General features: G+C 40.8%; 2 protein-coding genes across 3 annotated transcripts; both read right to left on the bottom strand.

The window, feature by feature from the left end:
* Positions 1 to 42: 42 nt before the first annotated feature.
* papolg (poly(A) polymerase gamma) lies at positions 43 to 9,704 on the bottom strand. 2 transcript variants are annotated; one of them, XM_084710102.1, is made up of 24 exons: positions 9,627 to 9,704; positions 8,609 to 8,767; positions 8,363 to 8,429; positions 8,087 to 8,168; positions 7,854 to 7,963; positions 7,698 to 7,751; positions 7,466 to 7,577; positions 7,280 to 7,369; positions 6,932 to 7,070; positions 6,595 to 6,667; positions 6,308 to 6,428; positions 6,137 to 6,221; positions 5,971 to 6,024; positions 5,171 to 5,290; positions 4,639 to 4,748; positions 4,274 to 4,395; positions 3,901 to 4,064; positions 3,571 to 3,671; positions 3,217 to 3,437; positions 2,959 to 3,039; positions 2,648 to 2,707; positions 2,460 to 2,563; positions 2,218 to 2,321; positions 43 to 1,958 (listed from the first exon to the last, which is right to left on the bottom strand). In XM_084710102.1, exons 2-24 carry the CDS (start codon positions 8,761 to 8,763, stop codon positions 1,780 to 1,782), a joined length of 2,508 nt encoding a protein of 835 aa, XP_084566228.1. In that variant the 5' UTR covers positions 8,764 to 8,767; positions 9,627 to 9,704; the 3' UTR covers positions 43 to 1,779. The 2 variants fall into 2 exon arrangements, with proteins under 2 accessions (XP_084566228.1, XP_084566227.1); XM_084710101.1 differs by lacking the exon at positions 9,627 to 9,704 and adding an exon at positions 9,381 to 9,538.
* A 477-nt stretch (positions 9,705 to 10,181) lies between these two features.
* LOC146268076 (uncharacterized) lies at positions 10,182 to 19,808 on the bottom strand. The gene is made up of 7 exons (XM_084708805.1): positions 19,575 to 19,808; positions 14,433 to 14,575; positions 12,785 to 12,910; positions 12,373 to 12,400; positions 11,375 to 11,413; positions 11,188 to 11,278; positions 10,182 to 11,090 (listed from the first exon to the last, which is right to left on the bottom strand). The coding sequence occupies exons 1-7, from the start codon at positions 19,591 to 19,593 to the stop codon at positions 11,051 to 11,053; spliced, it is 486 nt and encodes a 161-aa protein (XP_084564931.1). The 5' UTR covers positions 19,594 to 19,808; the 3' UTR covers positions 10,182 to 11,050.
* Positions 19,809 to 20,612: the final 804 nt, after the last annotated feature.

Below are 20,612 nucleotides of genomic sequence, written 5' to 3'. Positions count from 1 at the left end.
ACATTCTATAAACAGAACCTGTAACAAAAAGAGCAAACAATATTCTTGGGGTTTTAAGATTTAATGGATTTGTGGAGTCATTTAAAGGAGGTGACAAACATAACATACAAAATACCCTTTCAAATACAAATTAGAAACAAATGACCTGTATTGTTAGTTCCTCAAAATGCAAACTGAGAATTCTGAAACAGAGTGGTGTAGAGGTCTTTCGGGGCAAAAAAACTAAACTACCCGCTATGAATGATATAAAAAATTACATGGTACAAATATGCAAATATAAATAAAGTGATAAGAAAAACCCCAATAATGAAGAAGCTTTTTCAAAACACAGATTCTTTCTGTACACCCAGCCAAGGAAATCATTGTTGGAAAGACAGAAGAAGAATGTTAGAGGCCAACTTCTCCCCTCTACTATGACCCCAGGAGATGCCATTTTTAAGAACCTCCACAGGAGGCACAGAGGGCAAACACCCCACGAAAAAGGGAATTCCCAAACACACACAGAAACAGACACACTCACCCATACCAATGGTGGTAACAAGCACATATTCGCTCAGAACGTTCGCCCTTCCTTCCTCACACACCATCAACCAACTTTGAACCAACACGCACATACACACAATCCCTCAAAAAGCTTTGAACCAGTTTCACAAGCACCATAGATCCAGTCATGGACCACTTCACAAGTCAGATCCTACTTACCACAGCATCACATCTTCCAAACCCCAGTTTCATAGGTCAAAGTCGAAGCGAGGCAAAACAGGTTTACCGAGTTTTAAAAAGGTCCATCCTTGATGTAATTATTTAGGTGACATAACTTGGATTGAGAAAACCGAGCAGCTGAATGCATGTTTCCCACATTCAAACACTGTAGATCAGTCTATGGAAATCTTACTAGTGTATTTAAATAGGGTATTGCAATCTGTGCTGCTCACAAAATAGTAAAATAAGGGTAAGTTAAACACATAACCAGATATATTTTATGGTAAAAAGGAAGGGTTCCGTATTAGACCACCACATATATCCTCTGGATGGTTGTGGGTCACGATAAGGTCATGGTTGTGAGATGGTCCTGGTTTGAGCAAACCACAGTCATCCATGTAATTGTATAGAAACCTACACAGCCATTACAAAACAGTTTGAGAAGGGGATATTTCTTTTCAGACAGTGGAAAAACACAAGACAATTTTTTAAACTTTTTTTTTTCTTTTTTTTCCGATTAATAAAAACTACAATAGAACTATCAAAAGACTAACAGTGATTTTTTTGTTTTTCTTTTAAAGAGTTATTTACATGAACATCTACTGTACAAGTTCGATTTTCAAAACACTCGGGAGAGTGTGTACCCAGCATTGACACCTTAAGGCCTTTAAAACACGCAACTCAACGGAAAAGAAGAAAACTGAACGTAGAAAACCATCGCTCCTGTTACGGGCGCCAAATCATTTCATCAATGTTTTGATCTAGAGAGGGGTGTTCAAGTGTCCAGAGTGGCAGAGGGAGACCTACTACAGGTCCCGCATGTCAGACGACTTGTTAGATAAGGATTCTCTGGCCTTAATCGAGGCAACTGGCAGGGTGTGAGGAGGGGTGAGGGACTCAGGTGACAACTGTTACCGAGGTGGGATTCCTTGCCTCCACCTCTGGAACAGATACTTCCCTAAGCTAAGAGCCGTTGCTTTGTCTCATCACACACACACACACGCACACACCAGAGTCTGGGTTATTGCAATGGGCCCAAATTCATCTAAATGCATGTTCCTTTTTGAACGATAGAGCTCACACGATTTGGATTTGAGCCTGCTCGGTCTCTTTGATCCTCTTGGCCTGCTCATCTAGCGTGGGCGAGTGGGCTCGCTTGGGCGCGGCGCCGTTGCTGCTGGGGTCGACGCTCCGGCCCACCACCGTGGGGATGGTGCTTCCCACTGCGGCTGCCACGGGCTTCACAGCCATGCTCTCTGCGTAGGCAACAACAAACAGAAATATCAATGACACCCAATTCTTGGTGGCATTTCAGTCGTTTTAAATTAGGATCAAGGATGGAGAAAGTGTGTTTGGGAGAGGACAGGAAATGTGGGGAGGGAGAGAGAGAGTGAAGGGACGCCCCGAACTGCACTGAATTGCACTGCACTGAATTGCACTGCACTGAGGAACACCGCAACAGCATGTGCAGACCATTTCAGTGCTCATAGGAGTCCGAAAACCAAAGGCACTTACTTGAGCCGATGACTGGGATGGACATGCCCTGCACTTTCGTGGCTAAAGGTACGTCTGGCACCAGGGTGCTCTCCACTAACCCTGCGGGTTTGGGGGGGGTGATGCTGCAAGGCACGGGACGAGAGAGGAAAGGCTTTTAAAGAAAGAGGATTTTGCCTGTGCAGCATTTTTGGGATTGATTCACGATTAGATGTTCAGACGCAAACTGCGTTAAGGAGCAATACACAGGCATGGATGACTACCTGCTGCGATTGAGAGCTAGCTTGATGGAATTCTTGACCACTCTGCAGCTGTTGCTGGCAGGGAGGGGTGAAGAGGCGTCTGGGAGCTCCATGCTGGGCAGTCTCTGTGATGAGGAAAACCACAAGGAGTTAGCTTACTGATTTAAACATATTAAATAGTTGTCACAGATCAAGATGGAAATGTATACCTGTGTTCTGGATGTGTCGATGGTTGGAATAGGCCTTGCTTTTGCCCCAGAAAGACCAGTCTGTGTAGAAGAAAAAGAAAAGGTCAATGGGTGACTCCTTGAATGTGATTCCAGTGATTCAAGATGTACAAAGACTCAAATCAAAGGAAGTTCTTATCCAAATCCAACCCTATGAGTACTTGAGATTTAGGTTAAAGTTCAAATTAATGAATTAAATATTTCTTCAAAAAGCAAAATTATACTTAAAAATGTGTGTTTGTTCACCCTACATTCTACAAGGTTCTTACTAAGGGTCTACTAAGGGTGCTTACCACAGTTACGCCATCTCCCTGTGCATGTCCATCACTGGAGGGGGGGTATGGCTCTTTGAATGCAGTGTCATCATTGGGCACCTGCAGTGTGACAATAGAAAGGGTTATAGTCATCATTTAACACAGGAGATCAATGGGTTTATTAAAATCAATGTAATAACCAATACATATGCTAACATTGATGGATGTCACAAATCCAGTCAAATCTTTACTCAAACCTCATTTCAGGTGTTTTGCAGTTAATAATCCCCCTCTCACCTCTTCAGTGTCTTTTAGCCTATTGGGCTGATCGTCCTGTGTGGGTGAGAGCGGTCTTTTGGATGAGGTTCCATTGACAGGGTCTCCCATGCCGTTGGGCAGAGGCTGCTCTGGGGGGCTGTCGCTAGTGCGGTCCACACTCCCACCGACCAATGGGGGGACAGTACTGCTGGGAAGAGGGGCAGTAGGTGCGGTCTCCTGGGAAACCCCAACCACCGGTTCTATAGGAGGGAGAGCAACACAAACAAAAATCAGAGTCACGTCAAAACGACCTGGCCTTTGTTGTAGTTTCGTCTGTTTAAATTAAGAATTTAAACGAGAAATTGAAGGGTAGGGGAAGTAAATGGCGCTCACTTGAACCAAGAACTGGGATGGACATGCCCTCCTCAGGAGATGCGTCTGATGTGGGGGAGCCGTCCACAAACAAAGGGACGGGCGGTTTGGAAGGCGTGATGCTGTAGGGTACAGGACGCTTTACAATCTGATCCACAGCAAGCAACTCAAAGTAAACCATGAACAGGCAGCCGGTCATCCATAGAGCAGACATACATACAGATACATAAATATGTAGCTCAAATAAACATGTTGCACAGGGCTGTGTATAGCACTAACTCTCACTCCTTTTTAAATAGCACTTGTAAATGATTTGGCAAATGTTTATTACTGAATCATGTGGGCCCTTACCCGTCGTCTGGGTCGGAGGCTGGCTTGCAGGGCTTGCACACAGGGGTGGGGGAGCTGAAGGGTGTCCCTGAGTCGGTGTCTCTGGAGCTGTCCAGTTGACTACCGTCCAGGGAGATGCGCTTGGAGCTTCCCCCGTTGGCACTGCGGTTCAACTCTGCAATGCTCTGAAACCGCAAAAGCGGGGGAAAACACCACAAGAAAGTGGGGGGTGTAAGAGAAGATGTATTTCTGATCACGCAAACAGCAAGCACACTTCATCCACCCACCGCGCTCTTCATCCACCCGGCGCTCTTCCTCCACCAAGCATGCTTCATCCACCAAGCTCGCTTCATCTTCAAACTACATTCAGGGAATCTTTCTCCCTCCATCTTACCCTCTTCTTCTTCTGCACCAGCTCAGGTGGGAGGTACTGGTGGAGCTGCTTCCTCTTCACGTGTGTCGCCTCGATCTTCATGCCATCCTTCAGCATGTTGATGTTGTTGGCCTGTCTGTACACTGCAAGATTGTAAGACTTGAGTCATTTGGGTTTACAATACATCTCCCCCGACAGACACACAACCCACCACACATTCTCTGTGCTTAATTTGACAGTTAAAGTTAATTTGACAAGGAGCGGGTGGTAACTCTGCTTTAACCATGTTATATTAGTAGTTAACTCAAGTGAAGGACAATGCATAATTCACCACGCATCCAATGTACTCCGTTCTCTGAGAAATAAAAAAGAGAAGTCATCTTTACCTGTGTCTGTAAAGGACTGAATGTCGTAGGTCAGGTCGATGTTTACACTCTCGGCATTCTCCACTTTCTTGAATATGATCCCGATGAACCACATGGACACAAACTCATCTCTGTTTGGACAACAGAGCAATAGCTTGAGAAGGTATTTCTAACTCACTAGCACCAAGTTCCAACAACAAACACATAACCTCTCGTGACGCTGTTTTAACCATGGCACAAGTGGTAACTTTTCATCACGGGGATGATCTCAACCAAATGAACCCTGTCACATAAAATCAACAACTATTGTCATGTAAGAATGTACAACAACAGTGGTCTGGATGTTTCATTTAGTACAGGAGAACCTGTGTAAACTATTCTGACTTGTAACCACACTTCCATGGTCTAGCTAGAATACAACAATAGACTTCTGCCTTTTAATTTGCCTGTAACGCAAGTACTACAGGACAGTAGTATATGCCAGGTATATACAGAAAATAGAGAACATATATATATATATTTATTTTTATTTTTTATTTTTAAACAGGCTTACTCTGTGCGGTTCTCTTTGGACCCAGGGAAGGACTGGGGGTTGACGTGGGCCAGGGTTATGTATTCGTTTCTCTCCAGGTTGCCCACTAGAACACGGATCTTGGATTCTACAAGCCCAATCCTGAGGGGGGAAAGAGAGAAAAACATTAGGAAATACATTTTTCGTGGGGTGGATTGATACATCAGACACAATTAAGACAGTAAAACTGTCATTTAGGAGCAAACTCGAGAAACATTCTTTACGTTACTGGCCACAGCTGTATATTTTATAGTGCAAAGAATGGCAGGTGATCGGAATTATACAATAAAAGTTCCATTGAAATACTCAGCCCTGGTGAAAAAGCAAAAGGTGTTTAATATATACACAGTCAACTTTGGAACTATCCCTACCCCTGGTAAAGACGAGTAAAAGGGTTGTAAAAAAAAAAAAAAAAACTCACTTGTTCACAAAACTGAACTTTATTTATTCTGAGAATAAATTATTTTTACCATGTGTTAAGGAGCTTTTTAAGCAGTAATCCATGACATCCTGTTTCACAGGGGTATTAATGAAAGAACACACAAATCAAACTAGGGAAAAGTGTGTCAGGGAATGGCTTAATAAAAAATAAAAATAAATTAAGAGCCACTCACTTGAAAATACCCATATCTACCATTAAAGTAATACTGAAAAAGTTCAAATCCACTGGAACTGTTCCAAACTTGCCTGGAAGAAGACCGAGGCTCATTTTGCTTCGATGCACAGTGAGAAAGCACACACACTACTACACCATCCATACCAGCCCCCCGCTCAACACTCACCATTCTAGATGGTTTTCTTCTGTGGACGCACTGGCCGTCAGAACTATATAATGCCTGGTCACACAAAAACATAGAATATAAGTATTGATATACACGTGTCAACAAACAATATCATATACCCATTCAAACACATCACAAACTCACTCAGACTATCACATGTACTCACTTGTACTTTTGGAAGAAGTTCGGTGGCTCAAACAGCTTGGACCATTCCGCTTTCCCCTGCAGAATCTCATCTGTCACACTGAGACCTGGTAGGGGCACACACAAAGCTTTAACACAAACTGTGTGTGTGCGCGTGTGTGTGTGTCAGAAATTACAGACCAGATCTACCTACCAAATTTGAACTCTTCACTCATGATGGTGCGTGTTGAGGTGGAGACATTGTAGGTGGAGTTCTGCTGGGGGTAGGCAGGTGTGATGATTGGCATCAGGTGATATCTGTCAGAGGGATTCACCTGAAGACAGAGTGGAGGCTTGTTAGACCACTATTCAACTTGGTCAGTCACCATAACACAAACTCTAACCCTAGTTAGTCAGTCAATCTTATATTAGGTATGTAAGATACACACAAACACACTATAAAAGCATTCATGCTACTTGTAAAAATCAATAGCTACTTACTCGTGGGTCCCAGACTGGCAGGTTCAGGTTGCTGTCTTCAGGCTGTTTCAAAAGCACAGGATTTGGCCATTCCCTACCCGATTGAAGCAAAGAGTGCAAGGTTTGTTTTTATCTGGATGAAAACCAACTAATACTCTTTCCCCTGCAAGGTGGTTTGCAAACTAAGTACGGAAGTATTTAACAGAAGTTTAATTTCAAACAGTGCTGTACGGAACGGATAGAATAAACGTTAAACTTGATGTGTTGCAAAAAGTGACTGAAAAGCCACAGTGCATTACAGCGTCATTAGTTGGCAAAACTTCAATTAGGAACTGAACATCTCTAATGCAGAACTCACCATTTGGAGAAGACCAAAAAGAACTTGTGGACCAGAGTGGCAGCAACAGCGTTGGGGTAGAGTTGACATGTCCTGGCCACCAGCATGGCCCACGACACACCACCCAGGAACCCCAGCATGTTTGAGTAGATTCCTCGACCTGACAAACAAGTCCACAAGAGTCTTAAGATGCAAAACTCCCTCTACAAAGTAACGTTAGCCCCCCTTAGTTGGGCTCACGTTCACACAATTTTTTAGTATCTAGTTACATACAATATGAGATGAGAATTCCAAAGATGACACATCTTAACATTGCATTATGCTGCCTATGGAAAGAGGGGGTATATGGAGGCACCAAGTGACACTCACGTTTTGCCCACAGCTTAATGGCTCTCAGAGTCAATCTGAAGTTCTCCTTGTTTGGCACCAAGTATAATATCTCATCAGTGACTCTGCAACCTTTAAGTTGGAGGAAAAAGATTTGTAATAGTGATGTTGTAAATATTATAATGTTGAAATGTACAGAATAGCTCAGAATGAAGATTTCCTTGCTACCATTGAGACTGCGGATGCACCGGATGTCAAGGTTCCTCAGGAGGGAATCCCCTCTCAGGTCCAGGTTGTCGGGTATGGACTGCAAAGCCAGTCTGGCAAAGAGGAGATCAATCTGCTCGACAACAAGACAGAGAAATGCCAAACGCAGTCAAGGAGCAACCTAGTAGAACAACACAGTTCTTAACAACAATTCACTCAGAATACAAAAGTGCAAATCCCCTCAAATACTTACCTCTATGCCGTCAAACTGGAATTTTATTACTGGTACAAAGGCATCCTCTACAGCCTGAATAAAGAGACACGCAAGTCAAGATTAAAGGTTTGGAACAGTGTATTTTGTATTTATTTATTACAATTGAAGCATTTCCCTGAGCCTTAAAAGCCTCACCCTTAAGTCTTTGATCTCTTCGTGCTGTTTCAGTTTCTCAAAGAAAGACTGGAAAAAGTCAGTCCTCTCAACATGTCGTGGAGCTACACACAAGGCATCAATATCCGCTCCTGCAACACATTAGACCACATTTAGAGGGGGGGTGGCTAAAACACCCTTTATCAGAAGTCTCTGATCACGCTGGCTCGAACGTTTCATAAGTAGCTGATCTCCAGAACCTAAATATGAAGTACCTTTTGTGTGCACTCCAAGTCGATAAGAACCAAAGGTGAAGATCTTACCACCTGTGTTAGTTACTGCAGACAATGGCAAGTTCTTGAGGGAGGACAAAAATAATGAAGTTTACATTTCACTGAAATGGCTTGGCACTTTTTATTAACTTGTTACAAGATGAATATGGCAAAGGCCGAAGGAAAATTATAAATCGGATGATGAATTAGTAATCCCATTAATTGTTTATCAGGTTCCCATGAAATCTGCTTGGGATATACTGCAACTAATCAACTAACCTTTGTTTCACTAATCTCTGCAATCCACTCCTTGACAAATGCATTTAACTTCCCAAGGACAGCAAGTCTGAAAATTAATAAATTGTACTATGATTTCCATTGTGATGTTATTTTTCAAAAAGACCCAATAAGAAGATATACCGCACCTACAGCTTTGGATTGTATTGGTTGACATTCATGACTGAATATACATATAACCACTTAAAATATTGTGCGGTGTGTGTATGGTTATGCCGCAATTCTCACCTGTGGTTTAGTTCATCTTCGTCTTCAAAAACTCCGAAAGGCTTCATTGCATCACTGAGCTTTTTAGTGTACTGGTGATCTATGTCCCGGGGGGGTGCGTGGCTTATGGCAGAGGTTATGCCATAGTGTTTCTGAGGCTGTTGCCCGCCAGGCATGGTGCTGTTCGTGGGGTTAAAACAGGACGTAAGAGCATGACAAGCTAGCGAAATTGGTTATAACCTAGACTTAAATTATGTTAACAGTCACTACACAAACATGACGCTAGTCGCCTGCAACAACAGAAAAATAGTTGCAAGTGAACTATAATATTGCTCTTGAGTATGAACGTTAACAAGCTGTGCAGTGTAGCAAGTTAATGTTAGTTAGTTAACAAACTGCGTAAATATGTACTAGCTAGCTTTGGTTCTTGTTTATAAGTTTGCTAACGACGTAACAAGCTGGTTAGCAAGCAAAGGCTGACAGCGGTTAGCATTAGACTACTACGCCTAGATAGCTAGATAGCGGACTATGCATTAAAACACTAGTAAAGAATCAACCAATAAACGTACACCAGCGCTTGCAATCTGATTAAGTTAATAAATAACTTGTTTCCTAAAAAAGAAAACAGGCCCTGGCATCATCACCGCATTGCAAAATTCCCTGTTCTCAACAAGCTATTATTCCAGTAGCTAGCCAGCTAGTAGTCAGCCAGCTAGCCTATTCTTTGCAGCTTTATATGCATTATGCACAAGTTGATAATTTGGCCAAGACTATAAACCAGTAGTGGACTTACGCTGACATTTCTTTCATGACACACTGAAACACGTTATCCTACAGCAAACTTTCAGATAACATTAAAACTCACGCAGTGGCAGCTATTAACACCAAATTTATGACAATAGTTAGCTAGTTGCTACAGTCCAATATGGCGCCCAAAGCTTCTGAGTATCCCGACAAGCTTTGCAATACCGGAAGTTTTAACTTTGTTACAGCCACATTTCACTTCCTCGAGTCATTACATTTGTATTAAATGAAGTACCTTCCAGATTTGTATCCATAGAGGGCGCAACCCAACAACGTATTCAAAATGTTTCATGTATGGAGGAACACGAGTCAACCATCACCAGATTCTAGCTAAGCCAATGAGAATTTAAGTGTGAAATGTGGTCTACATTGTACGTGTTGACTAGACTTGACTAGAGCCTAGGTATGCATGACAGCATTAGTGGAATGACCTAGGCTATTTATAGAAGAACATATCGTTGCAATATTTGCCAACACTGATGACTACAATACGACTAATTTCATCGATGTATTAAATATAAGACAAGTGTAACATGTTTTTCAGATATCACACATTATTGTGAGAAATATATTTCACATTGACTTTGACTAAAGCTTTTTAAAAGTAATATAAAATGAAGTTATAAGAAATATACGTTAACTTCTAAGTGTACTTTCCCTAGATTATCCCTAGGTTCTGCTGGGGAAACCCCAGCCCCCCCCCCCCCCCCCCTCGAGACGCTGTCATGACGTGCAATATGCTGGGAGGGGGGGGGTGCTTGTATGTATAGGCAAAGAGACATTTGGCAGCTGAATTTTTAGGTAATATTTATTAAAATATTACTTAGGAAAAATAAAAGCAGGTTCAACAAAGCAAGCTGCTAAACCAAAGGAAAGCTCAACATAATACATACTTTTGATGTGGCCCATTGTAAATAACACATTTTATGAAATTACATTTTGTAATAATACAATTAGCATATCATAAATAATAATTTGTTATTTAAGATATAGGAATATGCCATTTAAAATATACAAATAGAATATATTTACATTAAATATTTATAGCTATTTACTTTATCCATTTATTTCATATATATTAGATCAAGTATATAAGTCCCTATTCAAAACAGAACAGAAAATATGCAGTGGGAATGCTGCATGCTACTGGGCCCACTGTTAACTCCCTGGTGAAGGATAAAGAGTCTCCCAACTTCCACAGCTTGAAGATATAAACTATTTTTCAATAGTTACTTTTGAATGATCTATTATCTATCGATATTTATATATTGCTATTGACTGTATATAAGCGTATTCTATGATATATTAAAAGATATCCCATGTGTTTCCTATTTATATATATTTGTATACACTAATGTGCCAACATATTTATGACCACTCACAGGTGAAGCTCTAATCTCAAGACAAGGATGCCAATCAATGTCTGGGTACATTAGATGGTGAGCGAACAGACAGTTTTCACAGTTATCATGTTGGATACTGAAAATGTTGAGCATCCAGAAAAATGTCTACATATTTTACACTTATGCTATAATGTAGGCAGATCAAGATTATAGACAGAAAGAGAGTTAAAGCAAAAAAAAATTCTAGCTAAATGTTACACATGCGCTGTGTTCCCTGTCCTGTTGTCCAAGATCCTTGTTTACTCCACACTCGATCCTAAACCAGTGAGTTGAGCAACTCTTTCTTGACTGGAGAGCTAAAAACAGTAGATTATTCACACACGTCTGTCAAAAAAGTGCATGTTTTATGTGGTAAACTGTATATACAGTACAATCCACTTAATAGATACATACCATGAATTAAGCTTCCGAATTAAACTTCCCACTACCAATAGGAGTAGTATTAGAAGACCAGGCAAACAAACCCAAATGTACCATCCCATTTCTGTGTAAGGACCAAAGAAGCAGTTGAAAGTACGTTAGTAAAGACTTTAAACTAACTGGAAAACCAAGGCACACAGAAAGAGGCCCCGTTCCTCACCTGGTTGGACAGGGGGTTTGTTGTATCCGTGACAATCACCTAAGAAAAGTACAGTTATTTATTGGGAGATGTACATATATTCCTTTCAAGTTGAAAAATGTGCAGATCTGGAAACAAAATGATTCAAAAAAGGAAGGGAAGTTGCCAAGGGCATCGTTAGACCCTTTTTACTGGGACTCATGCCCCAGTATAAATCTGCTGTGCCCCAGTAAAATCTAACGTTTGAGTTTTAACCATTTACTTTATTATTCAGAGGATTAATTTAGAGGTTGTGAGTTCGAGCCCAGCGAGTGGCAAATGCAACGGGTGTGAACCTGTGAAACTCACTCCTCAGGTATGTAATGGGCTACCCGCGTCAACGAATAGCTAGATTTTCTTTGGCGTAGCTGGTAGTGGTCGCGCTTGGCAACTCAAAGGTTGTGCGTTCGAGCCCGGCAAGTGGCGAACGACGCCTTGTAGTGACGGAGCGTGGCCACATCCGTTACATACCATCACATTAGCATGCTCTTCTGAGCTTGCCAAATAGCCACTGTAGCATGCACACAGAAGTCCAGGTGTCGGACTCGGCACAAAAGTCAGAATTGAAGTAGGCTAAGAAAACATTAAAAAACTAGAGAAAGTTTCTAAATGATCATCGTGTTTTGACTAAAACATAAAAAACAATTTTACATGAAGCTCAAAAAAACTGTATTTGCGCTCAAATAAATGCAAAATTTGTGCACTCGCATTAACTATTGATGTCCCTGCCAAAGCCAATATCAAACTTGCGTCCCTGAACTGGTGTGTAGTGGGTTAAGTAAGGAGAGTTTCTATATATTCTAGTAGTGCATCGTGCGCGGCACGCTTGGAAGAAAAAAAAGGTATATGAATGGAGGCCTGTGCCCCAGTACAGTTTTATGTCTAACAATGCCCCTGGAAGTTGCTATCAAAAGCATCAAAAAAACTAATGTAATTGTTCCACCTCTAATGCAGAAAAGTATAAACAAGTTTACACTTACACAGGCAGACGACTTCACGAAGTGGATCCTAAAAAAAAAAAGAAGGAAAGGAATGGAGTCAGGTGGCTGAACGGTGAGGGAATCGGGCTGGTAATCTGAAGGTTCGCAGTTTGATTCCCAGCCAAGTAAAACTCCATTGTGTCCATGGGCAAGGCACTTCACCCTACTTACCTCGGGGGGAATGTCCCTTACTTACTGTAAGTCGCTCTTGATAAGAACGTCTGCTAAATGACTAAATGTAAATGAAATGTCTTTGGACATTATGCCAACACTCTCACATGAATGTCCTGTTGCCTCCACCCATTATTGCTTTTACCCCTGTTCCTACATTAAAGATTGCGATGACAAAGCATTTCCAGTAAGAAAAAGCTTTATAAACATGCAAATATACAGTGGCTGTAACAAACAATACCTGACGATGTATGTAGTCCTCACTGTACTTCAGTTTCTCTGGGCAGCCTTTAGTGATGAGAGACTGAAGTGTTAGAGACAGCACTCTTGTTTTGTCGAATTCCCCATTGTAGGTCAGCACGGTGTCCTAAAAAAACACATTTAACTGAGAAATTAGCATCGTATGTTGTTTAACTATGGGATGTAAAACCAAGATCCCAGTGGTATCCACAACTTTTACCAATTCATTTTTAGAATTCGTGAAAGCCCCTAAACACACTAGCTCTGGTTCCTATACACAAAAACAATACAACGTCAACAAAGTTTAATGTATTATCAATTCCCTCAGAAATACAGGAATAGAGGATGCATTTGGTTTAGATACAGAATTTCTCTAGATGCACAGAAGCTTTCTGATTGCTCCTATTCTATTGGTCACATGGTCAAGTTTTTCCCAATTACTGGATTGTGATGCAGGCGTTTCCTCTTTTCAGTGCAGGCACTTAAGTATCATTACAGTAATATCTTTCGGTGGTTGCGTGACCAGCTGATTAATTACTTTGACTATGGCAAATTTCACCTATCCTACAGAAATAGCTAATTGCTATTTTCTGGAATGTGTTCAGTCTAAACTAGATTGAGGAAGATTGTGCAGGCCTTGGATAGTAAATAATAAGTCCTTCTGTCAAAGCTCTTTAACCCTCAATATTTTGAAACCATTGGTCGGATGCATTACTATTTATCAAACTGAAGCCTAAAGCCATGTTTGGGGCACATAGTAGCACAGAACCTCTTTTATAATACTTGGCTCAACATTCAGTCCCCTTCTGTTCTGTATTTATATCAGTATTCTACTTCCCCACAGTTGACAACTGTATATGGATGAAATAATCTTGTAAATGTTGTCTAAAACAAGCTGCTCATAGACTAGCAGATGCTCTGACCATACCGCACTATGAATTGAAAGCTGCCAAACTATATTGTTGTGGTCATGCTTGTATGTATAAAATGAATGTGGTTTTATACTGATATGATTCTGTGTTCATGGTCTGTTAGAAATCACAGGATGTTTGGGGGATAAGAATGAGTAATTAATACAGAGTCATGGGGGTTCAGTGGGATATACTTGAACCTTTCTGGTGGACTGGACTCTATTAGGGTTGCAAAGGGGCGGAAAGTTTCCACAAAGTCTCCACAGAAATTTTGAAGAATTTCTTTTTTCTGCCAAAGTTTTTTTGCAAAAGCATATAACAGGGAACTTCAATGTAGTTGAGAACAAGACTATGCACACCTAGCTCAGCTGGACCCTGAATGCAGCTGGTTGGGAATATTGTCTGCCAGAAACATAAACCTAAACGCATAGGCGGAAATGACGGGGGGACAGGTGGGACAAAACCCCCTCCACCATCCTGGGAAAAATAGGATTTGTCCCTCCCAATAAATCGATGTAAACAGAAGGAAATGTAAATAATATTAATAATATACATTTAACTTATTGCAATGTAGTATATGTGTTACAGCAGTAATTTTGGTGTCCCGCTCAGGAATTGGTCTAGAAAATGTCATATAATTGTCCCACCCAAAATTGTGTGAACTTAATGACACAATAATTTAGATAATTAAGGCATGCAACAAAATATGCCAGACTCGGTGGGTTGCTATTTACTCACATTTTCATCCATCCACTGTCTGACACATGTGGGTAATCCCGGGGTTGAAAGGGTGAAGGTTGTTGTGTCATTTGTATTTGGAGTGCATGTACAGGTATTGTCCAGGGCAGCACAGGAAGTTATCAGAAAGATAACTGCAAAAACTGTTGGGGGAAAAAAGACGTTTAAAAACAATTCCTTGCATTATTTGTGGAATTACTACCTAATGTTTTAATTGTATAATCTATTAATTGCTTCTATTTCATAGTCACTGTGTCGAATTTAGGCTATTGGCTACAGAATGTAATTCTAGATACCGCCTTGGTCACACTAAATGCAATCTTGCACTGTTTTGATGCACAGCAAACGTTTTGACATTTAAGTTGTCTAGGATGGAGGAGAAATGGTTGTTTGCGGTATCTGGCTATCCTTCAATATTTAACATATTTTCCTGATGTTAACAAATATAAATGCAAGCATTATGCATAAAGGTGGTTTTCTAGCTAGCCTACCATTAAAGGCATGATAGGTAATGTTTTTGAGAAGTACTTTTTGTCATTTTTGCTGAAACAAACTTGACATTTTGAGAGCAATCAATAAATGCTCTGACAGTCAAATAAATCTGATCTGTTGCCATTGCAGGACTATAATAAACAAGACCAATTAGTGCGTTTGGACAAATACAATGATCGGAAGGCATTCGCATTAAATGCAATGATTGGACGGGCTACTTCCTTGTCTACCTACCTGCGCGCCCTCTGCCCAACGAGGTTACCTGTTTTCCCAATATCAGCGGTAACCTGCCTCCTTCATGTCATGCATTTTCTTTTTTCAATATTTGGCCTTACCAGGTGTTGTGCCTTTAACAGTCTTCCCCCTGCCAGAACCCTATTCTCTTTGCGTGAATGCCCACATACTGTAATTGTCAGTGCATGCATGAACAAATATTTTGTTTATGTTTCACAAAAATAAAAGTGATGTGGCACTGCACTTGAGATATGATATTGATGTCATGCTACGCTGTCCTTTGTAATAATAACTACAATTTTGCAATCATGCACTCTGCACTTCTGATACATGACAACTTGCTGTACTTGGAGTTGGATACTAAATGCCTGATCTCTGTATATTGCTAAATTGTAAATTAATCAAATCATAATAAAGTGACTTAATATCTACTGTGAATACTTCTGTGAAACAAATAGTTCAGTTCTGTTGTAAGGGTTGCATTCTGGACAGGTCAGAAGACACATATTTTTTCCCTTATTTCCCTAGACCAGTCGTTCTCAAAGTGTGGTCCGCGGCCGACCCTGTATGGAGCTAGAAAGCTGACAAAAGTATCTGAATTTGAATATGAAACATCTGAAATATTTGTGTGTCTAATTTCATAAAACTGAAATACTGTTGAATATATAATATCTGAATTATTTGTATGCCGAATTTAATAAAACTGAATTATTGTGATCCAAAAATACACATTTCTAAAATTCAGATTGCAGTAATTCAAATTCTTGAAATTCAGATTCTTGAAATTCAGATTGCTGAAATTCAAATTGCGGAAATTCAGATTGCGGAAATTCAGATTCAGATTTTGTCTGAACTAGGCCAAAGGTGAAACAGCTTGCTTTCACAGGAAAAAGTAGACGATTTCAGAACGACCGAACTTTACCTCAGAACAAACTGAGTTGCTAGTTGGAGGAATACCCATATCACACATAAGTATCTGGGATAGCACACATACGTCCCGATGTGTAGAAGATACGTCGGCAAGATCTAGTATGGAGATCGTTGGCATTTGATCGAAACTGACTTCCAGACGACGTGTGGACAATGAATCCAATCACATCCGGCCGCACTACAGATATATCCTGTTAACCATAGATAACTCCATATATATATGCTGTTAAATCCGATCTCTCAGACAGCAAATATTTCACTATCCAACCGATCTGAAATGTCACTTAGGAAATGAACATAGCCTATAGGCTGAACATTGACTTTGATAGGAATAAGGAGACAATTAAAAATATGCTTGACCATCCAAAATTGGCTATTAGTAATACAGTAGCTAGCTAGCGTGACTTGATTCAACCTGGTTTTTCTGTGTGAGTATTATAATTAAGAGACACAATTGAAGTTCATGATTTTATATCAGGCTGGATGTTGATGCCATCAAGCTCTCAAAAGAACTCCAACACAGAAAAGAGAACAACGGAACATAAATATATAGGCTATAGCTTTGCCAGTTGTTCCGCGTCTTCCCTCGGTCTCCGCCGCCCTCTGACTATCTCGACTCACTTGGTAACAGTAACTGCCGATTTTGGCAGAGGAGAAGACACAAGTTTTTACAAGTTTCATAAGCACTTGGTCCATACTCTTCCTCCAACGAGCAACTCTTAGATTTTGTTATGGGGTAAAATTCGGTCAGAGAATGTCTATATTCGGTTGTTCTGAAATCGTCTACTTTTCCCTGTGAAGGCAAGCTGTTTCACCTTTGGCCTAGTTCAGACAGAATCTGAATTTCCGCAATCTGAATTTCCGCAATCTGAATTTCAGCAATCTGAATTTCAAGAATCTGAATTTCAGCAATCTGAATTTCAAGAATCTGAATTCCTGCAATCTGAATTTCAAGAATCTGAATTCCTGCAATCTCAATTTTAGACATTTGTATTTTTGGATCAAAATAATTCAGTTTTATTAAATTCGGCATACAAATAATTCAGATATTATATTCAACAGCTAAATATTTCAGTTTTATGAAATTCGAGACGCAAATATTTCAGATGTTTCATATTCAAATTCAGATACTTTTGTCAGCTTTCTAGCTCCATACCCCTGCCCCCGTAGTGGTCCGCGACGGCCACAAGTAGCCTACATTATTGCGACATTTCTAATATACAACTCAGAATAAAGAAAACACAGTCAGTAGTAGCCTATTAAAATGGACTACACATGTTCCGCATTCTGACATCGCAGCCTCTTCATGGGTTGTACCAGAATCTCTCGGGTTGTAGGCCTACATGTGAGGGAGTTATCCCCTCCCAAATAGAGTTGGTTGGGTCCATAGCCCTTCTTTTCTAAAAAGTTTACTCGTTACGGTTGGCGGCCAACCGTCAGGGAGGATGGATAGGAGCAGGGCTGGAGTGATGGCATCACTAGACACGGGTTTACCAATTGAAAAACGGCTGTTTACTTTACATACATCTCCAAAACTATTTTGCGCTCAAATAATGGCCAAATATTGTGTGTGGAAATGCCAATCTGCATCACATCAAACCCATATGTCCTTTGTTTGGGCTAGAATATTTACAACGTCTGGCTCCGTGCCTGATCAACCCTCGGAGGGTTAAGCAGTCTCAAAACTTGTATTCTTTGCGGAAATTATAATTAGCAGAAGAGCCTACATTATCAGTGGTGTAGTGGTCCTTAGAGAAGTGGGTATACTCTTAATTTAGCAAATTGTTTAAGCAGCCCATACAGCAATCAGTAACTGAGCCTCTGGCTAATGTAGTTTTGCGAGACGTAAAGGAACTTATTGTTTGAATGGCTCGCTTCATCTTACCTGTTGATTAAACATTGTTTAATGCTTGTTGCGGACGGCAGGAATGGACTGGGAGTAAAAATAGGCTCTGGACTTTGATCCAGAGCGGTCCACCAGAATCTGTCCCCGTGTACGCCACCACAGCTGAACTGCTAATGCATGTACAGGCCTAGATGTGTTTTCAGTGATGCCACAGTTAATGCGAGCGCGCAAAGCGCTCCAAATTTGGGGGCCTTTATTTGAGCGCAAAATCGTTTTTTGAGCTTTATGTAGCCTAAAATAAACGGCCGTTTTTCAATTGGTAAACACTTGTCGAGTTAAGGTGATGCAATTGTGTCAATTGTGTTCAGCCTCACCCTTACGTTTCTTAGCCTGGTTTTCCACCCCCCGATTGCCAGTACGATACTGCGGGGCTGTGCCGCGGTGGTGGATTTCTAAGTCGTATCAAATTCTCATTCTGTCAGGGGGTGCTGCCGCACCCCTAGTTCCCACAGCCATGGGAAAAGGTGGCCTTTATGACGGCTAGAGAATTACATAGATAGAAAATACAAATAGTTCGATTTAAAAAGACCAAAAAGTTAGAGGATTCCCAATTGATTTGTCACATCAGAATGTTGATTTAGGTCGAAAGTCTTTAAATTTGTGTGAGGATATTTACACAGATAACAGACATCCTTCTCTTGAATTCAACAACAAAGACCTTCACTCTTTGAATCCAGAGAGTCATGCATCAGGTGATACAACAACTCGTGTCGCTCACCGACAGTAGGCAAGAGATTGCTTGACGTGGAGACAATTGGTCTAGCCTAGAGGCAGGGTAGGGCGGGTCATGGCTTATGCCTTCACCGTCCTATAAAATAACATCGAAACACTATTAAATACATATGCGCACCAGTGGTGATTGAGAAGTGGGTATAGGCCTACGCAATCCTGACTGAAAAATAAGTGGATATACGCCGTATACCTGCGTATACCCTGGACTACACCACTGTACTTTATCCGTTAGAAAATCATGTGCCGCTAACAATTGTATGGCGCCAGCCAGGTGTGGAAGCATGTTGTTCCATTATAGCCTACTATTTAGTTAAATGGTCCGCGAGTTTTTATTTATTGGCCAAGTGTTCCTTGGTCTGAAAAAGTTTGAGAAACTCTGCCCTAGACCAATGTTCTGAGGGAACAGTGGCGCATGGGCCACTCACGCATTTCAGCCATTTGTCACGCAACATCTTGTATTTCTCACGCATTTCAACAATTTCTCACGCTGAGAAGTAGTGGGCTACTATACAATTGGCCAAATGGACGAGACGCAGGCATAGGCTACTGAGGGAAGATTTCTGCCGAGATGACAGTTGTCTCGCGTTGTACAGAGTGAAATGCCACTCAAACATCACGCATCTTAGCTTTCCAACGATATGTGTACCAGTGTAAACATAGCAGTTTAATGCATAACGTAGGTTGGTATCCTACTTAACAATCCGACGGTCAGCCAGCGAAAATTTGGTTGTTGAACTTTAAATCTGTGATCTAATTCAGAAGGAGTTTTCAGATTAACAATTAGGCTATCGATATACGAACCACAGATAGGCTACAGATTATTATTAATAATTATTTTGCAGCCATACCTGATGCAATCTCTGCCATTTGATTAAAAACCTCGAGGTAAAGATGACAGGAAGAACTGTATTGCGTCAATTTTGTGGAGAGTGGAGATCCCCCTCTGGGCGGGCCGGTTTTTCAACCGGCTTACCATGAAAAAAGTGGATAACTCTATGATATCACCCGATGCATGACACTGCTAGATCATTTGAACGAACCCTGGCGATGGTCCGCGGATTTTTCTGTATCGCTTTAAAACCTTTCTACAACCCTCAAAAAATGTGTTGGCATGTCCAGTTCTTGCACATTTTTCAAGGAACAAACATTTTGTTTCTTTATCGACACAGGCATGTTTTCGGGACAACTATGATCCGCATCCAATAAGAGCTCAAATACATGACACCTTCATAAAATCCACCAATCGTATACCCCGATATTCAAGGCAAGTAAAGTAGGAAGTAAACACTCACATGTGCATTTTGGTGAGCAGGTAAATGGTCAGTGGTCGACTGGGCTTTAAATGTATGGAAACAAGTAAAACAAATAGCAAATTCACGTATTGTCTAAAGAAACATTGCAACATTCCACCTAAACGAGCATTAGGCCTATTGTAATATTATTGCGCTTATATTAGTCATCAGAGCAAGGTAACAGAATCGATAATTAATTGTGCAGAACATCGTCAAATAAATGTACAGTGTTGTTTCATGTATGTGTTTCCTAAACATATAATAATGACATGAATCAATGACATACGTAATTATAATTTGTCAAGAGTAGGTATACCACATCAGTAACACTTGACAATACATTTTGACATCTCTGCACACTTGGAAAACGATCCTCATTAGCACACGCATGTGCACAATTAATTTTATTTCTAGCAGTGTATTCAAGGCCACAAGTAGTTGCTATCATGCTGTATGCATGTAGCATAAACCAAAAGATGTAATCTACCCATTTACTGAAGCTAGTTGGTCCAAGTTTGTTCAGAGTCCATTGCAATTGCAAAATTGACAGCAAGGAAAGCATTCTTGCAGAAAAAGCATTGGAAAGATTCAACT

Source organism: Hypomesus nipponensis, chromosome 11 (genome assembly GCF_054491055.1).
Source record: "Hypomesus nipponensis isolate SF chromosome 11, ASM5449105v1, whole genome shotgun sequence".
Lineage (NCBI taxonomy): Eukaryota > Metazoa > Chordata > Actinopteri > Osmeriformes > Osmeridae > Hypomesus > Hypomesus nipponensis.
Note: the sequence above shows the minus strand (reverse complement) of the source record. Positions and strands in the feature narration are given on the sequence as shown.

Bases quoted from the DNA above. Each gene is read 5' to 3' on its own strand.
- papolg (XM_084710101.1), bottom strand. The intron at 6,222-6,307 runs GTAGGTAGATCT...TGCCCCTACCAG, and splicing joins GAGTGAAGAGTTCAAATTTG to GTCTCAGTGTGACAGATGAG. The intron at 3,040-3,216 runs GTGAGAGGGGGA...GTCACACTGCAG, and splicing joins GGCTAAAAGACACTGAAGAG to GTGCCCAATGATGACACTGC.
- LOC146268076 (XM_084708805.1), bottom strand. The intron at 11,279-11,374 runs GTGAGGAACGGG...GTCCTTACACAG, and splicing joins CAAACCCCCTGTCCAACCAG to AAATGGGATGGTACATTTGG. The intron at 11,091-11,187 runs GTATGTATCTAT...TACTGTTTTTAG, and splicing joins ATTCGGAAGCTTAATTCATG to CTCTCCAGTCAAGAAAGAGT.